This window comes from Lontra canadensis, unplaced genomic scaffold, assembly GCF_010015895.1.
Source record: "Lontra canadensis isolate GAN:19392208 unplaced genomic scaffold, GSC_riverotter_1.0 scaffold186, whole genome shotgun sequence".
Lineage (NCBI taxonomy): Eukaryota > Metazoa > Chordata > Mammalia > Carnivora > Mustelidae > Lontra > Lontra canadensis.
In genome coordinates, this window is record NW_022631180.1 from 121,943 (window position 1) to 130,281 (window position 8,339).

The window sequence follows — 8,339 nt, forward strand, 5'->3', positions numbered from 1 at the left end:
GACGCACAAAAGCTCCCCGGAGATTTCCGGAAGTTAAATGGCGGGAGCATCACCCTCTCCATGCACTCACCGGAAGCGGAAATAGAATCCCCGCGTGCCCCTTCCTCACTGCCCTCCAAATCCCGCTGCAGCCATTGCCGCAATCACGATGCCCAAACGAAAGAAGCAGAATCAGCAGCAGCCGCCGCCACTGCAGCAGCCCCCGCTGCCAGAGCAGGAGGAGACTGGAGACGAGGAGGATGGGAGTCCCATCGGTGAGGAGCCCGGGAGGGGTGTTCACATGCCTGTCAGCTGGTCGAGGCGAGGGGTTAGGGTCTGAAAAGGTGCGGGGGAGGGGGCTCTAACGGAAGGAGGAAGGGCGCAAGCACTGGGGCGGGGATAGGATCCTGTCGGGTGTGGAGTCCTGAGTGAGTTCTCTTCCTTGACCCCTCAACTTCGATCCGGCCTCTAACCTTTCTGAAGAGGGCAGGGGAGAAGATAAAGAGCTCGTGTGCGCAGTCGCAGAACGGCAAGGGAGAGGGGGCCCTAGAGAGGTTGCAGATTGCGAAGACTAGGATAACAGTTTACCACCAGACTTGCACAGAGAAGCTAGATAGAAGTGCTGCCTTCTCTGAACTACTCCGGGGGCGGGTGGGATCGTTCTGATTGGCCAACAGTTAAAGAGAGGATTGGATTACAGCTGGAATCACCCGGGATGTTTTGGGTAGCAACTAGGTTAAGGGAAAGAGAAAGCTGTAAGGTAGCCTTCCCGCATTATACTCCTTGATTGAGTCTCCACTTTTTTTTTTTTTTTTTCAAACTGGAAACTCTTTTTTGAGGAAAGGGCAGGTGGATTTACCTGAGAACATGTAACACTACTGAGAATGTATCTGGCTTTACAGATTGAATTAAGAAATAGGTAGTAGAAAAACATAAGACAGGATCATTATAACTTTAGTCCATTTTGATAACTATATTTTCATGTCTGCTCTTAGGACCACCCAGCCTTCTAGGCCCTCCCCCCATGGCCAATGGAAAGCCTGGTGACTCCAAGTCAGGTGAGGATGAGGGGGCTCTGATTCTTTGATTAGTCTTGGAGAAGGGGGCAAGGGAGGGACCAAAACCCAGAAGAACTTAAACTAAAAGATCAGGGATTCTGTTCAAAAATGAATGGAGAGATGTATATTCACAGATTGGAAAACTCAGTGTTGTAAAAATGTCGCTTATTCCCAAATTGATCTGTAGATTCAGTGGATTCCTGGTTACAATCCCTATCAATCCCTATAATGGAAATAAGCATTCTGTGTTATTACATGGAAATGCAAAAGCTGCAAATACAATCTTGAAGTTGGAGGACTTATCTGAATGTCACAATTTACTGTAAAGCTGTAGTAGTTATGGTGTGGTGTTGGCACAACAGACCTAAAAGTCAATAGCCTGGTACAAAAAGTACAGTAACAGGCCTGCACGTATGTAGACACCTCATTTATGATGAAGTTGGAGCTGAAATAGTGGTCATTTCAATAAATGATGCTGGATTAATTGGGTATTCTTGAGGGGGATGAAATCTGACCTATTCATATGATATGTAAGCATCAACTCCAACTGAAGTATAGATCTAAGTGTTAAAAGTAAAGGAAAATATTTTCATGGTCTTGGAGGAGATAACAGTTCTTAAACAGATAATAAACATTTTAAAGATTGATAAACTGAACTACATTAAACTTTTATTAATTAAATGATACCATGAAGAAATTAATAGGAAGTCATAGATACTTGCAACAAATAGAACCAATGAAGAGCTTGAATCTAGAATATACACAGGCCTCTTTTAGACAACCTGTTAGAAAAAATGGGCAATGTACCAGAACAGCTCTCTCTCAAAAACTGAGATCTAAATGACCAAGAACATGTGAACAAGAACTCAATATCATTAGTTGTTAAATAATTACAAAATGAAAACATAACACTTCAAGTTAAGACCCTTGTGCACTGTTGGTAAGATTGTAAAATGGTGCAATTCTATGGAAAACACTATGGAGTTTCCTCAGAAAAAGTTAGAAATAGAAATACCACATGATCCAGCATTCCCACTTCTGAGTATATACCCAAAAGAATGGAAAGCAGGATCTTGAAGAGATATTTGCACACTCCTATTCATAGCAGCATTATTTACAACAGCCAAGAGCTGGAGGCAGTCTAAATCCCCTTTGACAGAAGAATAAACAAAATATGGTATCTTCTTACAATGGAATAGTATTCAGCCCCAGAGAGGAAGGGAACCCTGTTGCATGCTACAGCATGGATGACTCTTCAGGCCATCTTGCTAAATAAAGCAAGCCAGTCAAAAGAAGACAAATGTATAATTCCACTTACGAGGTATTTAAAGTAGTCAAATTCATAGAAGCAAAGTAGAATGGTGGTTAGTAGGAGTTGATTGGAGGGGGGAAAGGAGAGTTGTTCAGTACCTATAGAGTTTCAGTGTTGCAAGATGGAAAGGTTCTAAAGAGATCTGTTTCACAACAATGAGAATTTACTTAACATTACTGAAACATGCACTTAAAAATAGTCAAATGGCAAATCTTAGTCACCTGGCTGGCTCAGTCAGTAGAGCATATGACTCTTGATCTCCGAGTTACGAGATCGAGCCCCACGTTGGGCAGAGTTTTTAAAAAAAAGACAGCAAATTTTATGCTACATATTCCACCACAATTAAAAAGCAAAACAAAACAAAAACACTCCCCAGAATGGCAAAGTGAAAAAAATTGACAATACCAAGTATTGTCCAAGACTATGGAACAATTGCCAGTGGGAGTATAAATTGGTACAGTCACTTTAAAAAAAAAAGTTTGACTTCATTAAACTTTAGCATACATATACCCTAGGACCCAACAATACCTCTACTACGTTTATACTCAACAGAAATGCATACATATGTGTAACAAAGACATGTATAAAAATGTTCATAGCAGCATTTTTCGTTATAGCCCCAAACTGGAATCCACCCACATGTCCACCATCAGTAGAATGGATAAATAAGTTGTTGTGTGTGCATGCAATGGGATACTACACTGCAATGAAAATGAACGAACTCCTGCTACAGGCAACCTGGATGAATCTCACAAACACGATGTTGAGCGAAAGGAGCCAGACAGAAAAGAATGCAGACTGTATGATTCCATTTATGCGAAGTTCAAAAACAGGCAAAAACTAACCTATGGTGCTAGAAGTCAGGATAGTGGTTACCTTTGGGGAGGAGGGTGGAATAGTGGGGGGGGAGGGGCACAAAGGGGGGAGGATTTTCGAGTGCTAAGAAGGCTCTATCCCTTCACCTGGGTGGTAAAATCACAGGTGTGTTTACTTTGATGGCAGTTGAGTTGTACATTTAAAATTGGTGTATTTTTCTGTATGTATATTGTACTTCAATAAAAAGTAAAACAACAAAAACACAGGGCTGCTTTATCAGAATTAAGCTGGCCACTGATCACCTTTCCATGTCTTTCTTTCTCTCTTATTCTTCAGCTCTTCACAGAGGTCCTCCAGGATCAAGAGGACCAATGATTCCACCACTGCTGAGTCTCCCACCTCCTCCCCGGGGTAGAGGCCCAATTCGGGGAGGCCTAGGCCCCAGATGTGGCCCATATGGTCGTGGTTGGTGGGGGGCCAATACTGAACCTCCTTTTCCTGGACCAGGCCATGGGGGTCCTTCCAGGGGAGGCTTTCACAAAGAGCAGAGAAATCCTCGAAGGCTCAAAAGTTGGTCTCTTATCAAAAATACCTGCCCGCCCAAGGATGGCCCTCAAGTTATGGAAGGTAAGGTCCATTTTTCTTATGCCTATAACATTTAATACCCATCACTCCCCAAATGCCTGTGACTCTTCTCTTTTGGGTTGTCCTTTGTCCTTCTGAAGTAAGAGTAGCCCTGAATGTGTTTTTCTCCCAGGAAAATGAGTACCATTCTAAAATGTCTGGAAGTGGTAGGGAGTAGAAAATCTGACTGCCCTCTCTTTCTCTGCTTCTTGTTACATTTTTTTCCTTTCTTTTATTTTAAACTGCTCAATTTTGACTTGTTTACAGACAAATCCAACCGCCCCGTTTGCCGACACTTTGCCAAAAAGGGCCACTGTCGATATGAAGACCTCTGTGCCTTCTACCATCCAGGCGTCAATGGACCTCCTCTGTGAGACTGTGCCTTCCTATCCAGGCTGGAAGGAGCCCTCTGACCTAGCGGCCATATATTTCCCTGTGGCCCTGTGATGGCTACTGTGAGGCTGTTCTACCCACCACCCTCAGTCAGTGACACCCACCCCTATCCACAGCCTTCCAGTTTGGGGTCCAGAGCTGTGTTTCATCACTGGTGCCCAGTGTGTGGGCTTTCTTCTGATCCAGCCTCCAGAGACTCGCCTTCAGGACCCCATCTTTGCTCCCTTCAACTGCCTCCTGGATCCTCTTCCCTGTCGCCAACTGACTGCTGAACAGGAAACTTCTTTGGTGCTGTTTCTTGTGCATCTGTCCACCTCGCCCCCGGTACTGCCTTCGATTCCTGAGAGCCCTGGAACAGTCTCCTACCATTCCCTTCTTCTAGCTGCTTGTTTTAAGTCCTTTTTATGTGACAGCCCCTATGCCCAAAGTTGCCAGTTGCTCTGTGAAACTCACCAGGTTGATCTGGGGTCAAATATGGACGACAGGTACAGAGTTACTCCCTGAAAGGCCACTCTCCCTGCTTTTGGATTTTGTAGTTTCTTCGTCAGTAGCATGATCCCCACCGCTCTGGTCTGTGATCACTGTGCTTTGTGAAACTGTGCATCCCCTCGTACGTAGCCTTTCTCAGTGTCCGTGGCATCTTTGTTACTTCCCAACACTAGAATAAGTTTCTCTGCCAAAATGAGTGAGGCTCTTGGTGCCCTCTAGACTTTCCACACCTCCCAACATGGGAGAATTTGAAACTTTCCACAAGACTGCCTCTCTGGTCTCCCCATTCTCCTGGTGTTGGTTTTTCTGGGTTTGACATAAGCCCATGAGATGTCCTCTGAAGCCTCTGACGGGCTACCCTATTTCCTCTCCAGCCCACTTTAGTTAGAGTACGTCATTGTGAGGCCACCAGCCCTTTTGTCTGAATTCTGTGAATCTCCACCCGGCCTACCTTTGGGTGGAACCTGGACAGTACTGTCGCCCTCATCTAACCTTCTTCCCTACATCCCTGGTACTGGTTGTTTTCTGTGAAAACGGCAGTGAACAGGTTTGGTTTTGAACTGGCCCAGAGGAAATGGGTCAGGAGTTGTGTGGGCAAGAGGGAAGGATGAGAGCCGTTGGAGAACTGAGAATGAATTTTTTTTTCTTTTTAACATTTTTTATATTAGTAATAAATGCAGTGGAAACAAGCGTTTTCTTCAATCCCTGTGTTCCAGTCATCTCTGGAGGTGCAGATAAGGGTGTTGATTTTGGAGTAACTTTATTCTTCCATTTGTTCATATACAGTGGTGTTGGAGAAAGTTTTTTTCAGTCTGAAGGAACTAGTGAGGTCCCATAACCTATAAGCATCAGACACACCAGGCTGCATTATGTTCAAGGGTAAGGCCTTAGAGGAGAAAGGAGAGGCCAAGTATCCACAGAGTAATTTTTTAATGTTCTACCCATGTTTGTAGGTTTGATTATGGAGTTGTGATGACAAAACAGTCTTTAAACAAATACTTATAGAGTAACTATGGGCCTGACAGTATACTAGGCACTAGAAATAACTAAAACCAATGTTTAAATCTACAGGAGAGACACGTTTATCAAAAAATCATGAATATGTCTAAGGTCACACCTGTCAAAAGTGAGACATAATGCAAAGAGAGTATGTAATAAAGGGAGACTGGGAAGGTGACATCTGAGACAAGCTCTGAAGGACAAGCTGTGGAAGAGCAAAGTCTAAGCAAAGGTGTTCACCAAGAGATGGTAAGAGTAGGAGATGAGGCAGAAGGAAGAAGAGCTAGACCACTCAGGACCTTGCAGAACACACAGCCTTGGGTCTTTTCATTAATCCTTTGAATGGTTTTTAGGCAGGTTGGTATGGATTAGATTCATTTTTCAACAAGATCATATGGATGTATGGATGTTTGGAGCCAACCAGGCTTGGAAATGCCTTCAAAAGTAACTTCAGTAGTCCAGGTGAGTTATGATACAGACTTGGGTAGTAGACCAGAGAAAAGTAGACATTTTATTTTTTTTAAAGATTTTATTTATTCATTTGACAGAGTAGGCAGAGGCAGGCAGAGAGGAGGAAGCAGGCTCCCTGCTGAGCAGAGAGCCTGATGTGGGGCCCGATCCCAGGACCCTGAGATCATGACTTGAGCGAGTTCAGAGGCTTTAACCCACTGAGCCACCCAGGCGCCATGAAAAGTAGACATTTTTTAAAATAAGAGATCGAAAGTATCAGTTTTCTCCGGGTAGTTCTGGGTTGCATAACTACCATTTAAAAAGAAAGATATAGGGATAATGCTAGGAATTCAGAATGAGTCTGAGCTGTCATTTTAAGAACTCTGAGAAGAGAGAAAATAGGTGGGTATATAGGTTTGTGTTCATATTAAAACTAGTGACAAATGTTTTGCATATCTAAGTTTTACAGTGTAAGTGGTAGTTAAACCATAAGCATAGGAACATTCACTAAATATTAAGTACCTACTATGACCCGGTTTATCAGCTTTTTTTTTTTTTTAAAGGTTTTATTTATTTATTAGACACACAGAAATCACAAGTAGGCAGAGAGGCAGGCTCCCTGCTGAGCAGAGAGCCCGATGCGGGACTCGATCCCAGGACCCTGAGATCATGACCTGAGCCGAAGGCAGAGGCTTAACCCACTGAGCCACCCAGGCACCCCAGTTTATCAGCTTTTAAGCACAGTTTTAACAGAAACCAAAGTTCCTAAAGCAAAATAGAAGTTAATTTCTCAAAATTCAAGAGGTAGACAGCCCAAGGCAGGCCACCACCTCAGGTACTCAGAACCCCTTCCCCCAGGTTTCAGCTCCACAACTACCGGGGTCAGATACTCCTAATTTGTGGTTTGGGAAACAACGCTAGCTTATCCGTGGTCCAATTCTCAAGATGGACCAGGAAGGGCAGAGGATACCGGCTTTCTTGGAGGAAATTTCCTTAAAGCTAATAGCTCTTCAACTTTATGCCACTGACCATAATAACTAGTCTTCCTAGCTGCCACCGAAGCTTTGAAAAATTATTTTTATTCAAGCAGCTATGTGTTAAGCAAAATACTGGATTTTCAGAATGAATATCCTCTATTAGCCCCTCTGCTAAAATTTCGGGATGCAGTAGAGAATAAGACAAAGTGTTAATGCCCTCCAGCCAAAGACCACCAGGAACACACCCATCAAAAAACTGGATTTATTAATTCTGCAGAGGTTATCTCACTAATGGAGGTTTAGGAATGACAGGACTAGCATCTGTGCTAGGTGATTTGGGGGGAAGGTTCAGGGATGTGAAATTATTCTGGGTTGGATACTATCAGGAAGTGAGGGCAATTATGATTGCACATTTTTTAAAGATTTTATTTATTCATTTGAGAGAACAAGCAGGGGAGACAGCAGAGGAAGAGGAAGAAGCAGAATTCCCTTTGAGCAGGAAGCCCAACGCAGGACTCTATCCCAGAAAGCTGGGATCATGACCTGAGCCGAAGGCAGATGCTTAAGTGATTGAGCCACCCAGGACCCCCATACAATTGTACATCTTAAAAAATCTCATCTAGAAGGAGGGAGGAATGGAACATGGCTAAAAGTGTAGCTGGTCAAAGAAAGCCATCATTTTAGCCTAGAGGGGGCTGTTTAATATTTATGGTGTTTGCACAATGACTTTGTCTTTGTGCTTAGAGAAGATTATGAACTTTGTCTTAAATTCATGACAGTCACAGTAACCTTTTCTGTCAGTGGTGTTCTGTGAGGTTATGTTCAACCTGAGCACCATGGCCTATCTCTTAGGATCAGGCCAATTCCCAGTTGTCAGGAGCTCTTTTTCTTGAACGTGAACACATGAATAATTATAGATTATGATTAATGATATAAAGGAAGTAAATAATAAATAAGGTACTGTGTAAAAAATAATGGTTGGGGCTACTCGAGATATGGTGGTTGGGATAGAACTCTGAGGAATCTGTTGCTGAAGTCACCTGAGAGGAGAATGTCAAGTGGGAAGAAGAGAGTGCGCAGGACAGCCTTGAGGAGGGCTGACATTTGGTGGCCAAGTAAGAAGGAGGATGAAACCAACAAGGAGATGGAGGAGGGTTGGCTAGAGGTTGTGGAGATATCTCGGAGTGTAGTGTCTTCTCTTTGTTTAATAAATATATTTTTTGAATAAATGAAGTAGACATG

At 43.4% G+C, this 8,339-nt stretch overlaps 1 protein-coding gene across 2 annotated transcripts; it reads left to right on the forward strand.

Annotated features, from left to right (window-relative positions):
- Positions 1 to 49: 49 nt before the first annotated feature.
- PRR3 (proline rich 3) lies at positions 50 to 5,360 on the forward strand. 2 transcript variants are annotated; one of them, XM_032847319.1, is made up of 5 exons: positions 50 to 254; positions 975 to 1,037; positions 2,967 to 3,149; positions 3,502 to 3,792; positions 4,057 to 5,360. In XM_032847319.1, the coding sequence occupies exons 1-5, from the start codon at positions 149 to 151 to the stop codon at positions 4,161 to 4,163; spliced, it is 750 nt and encodes a 249-aa protein (XP_032703210.1). In that variant the 5' UTR covers positions 50 to 148; the 3' UTR covers positions 4,164 to 5,360. The 2 variants fall into 2 exon arrangements, with proteins under 2 accessions (XP_032703210.1, XP_032703211.1); XM_032847320.1 differs by lacking the exon at positions 2,967 to 3,149.
- The last annotated feature ends 2,979 nt before the right edge of the window (positions 5,361 to 8,339 follow it).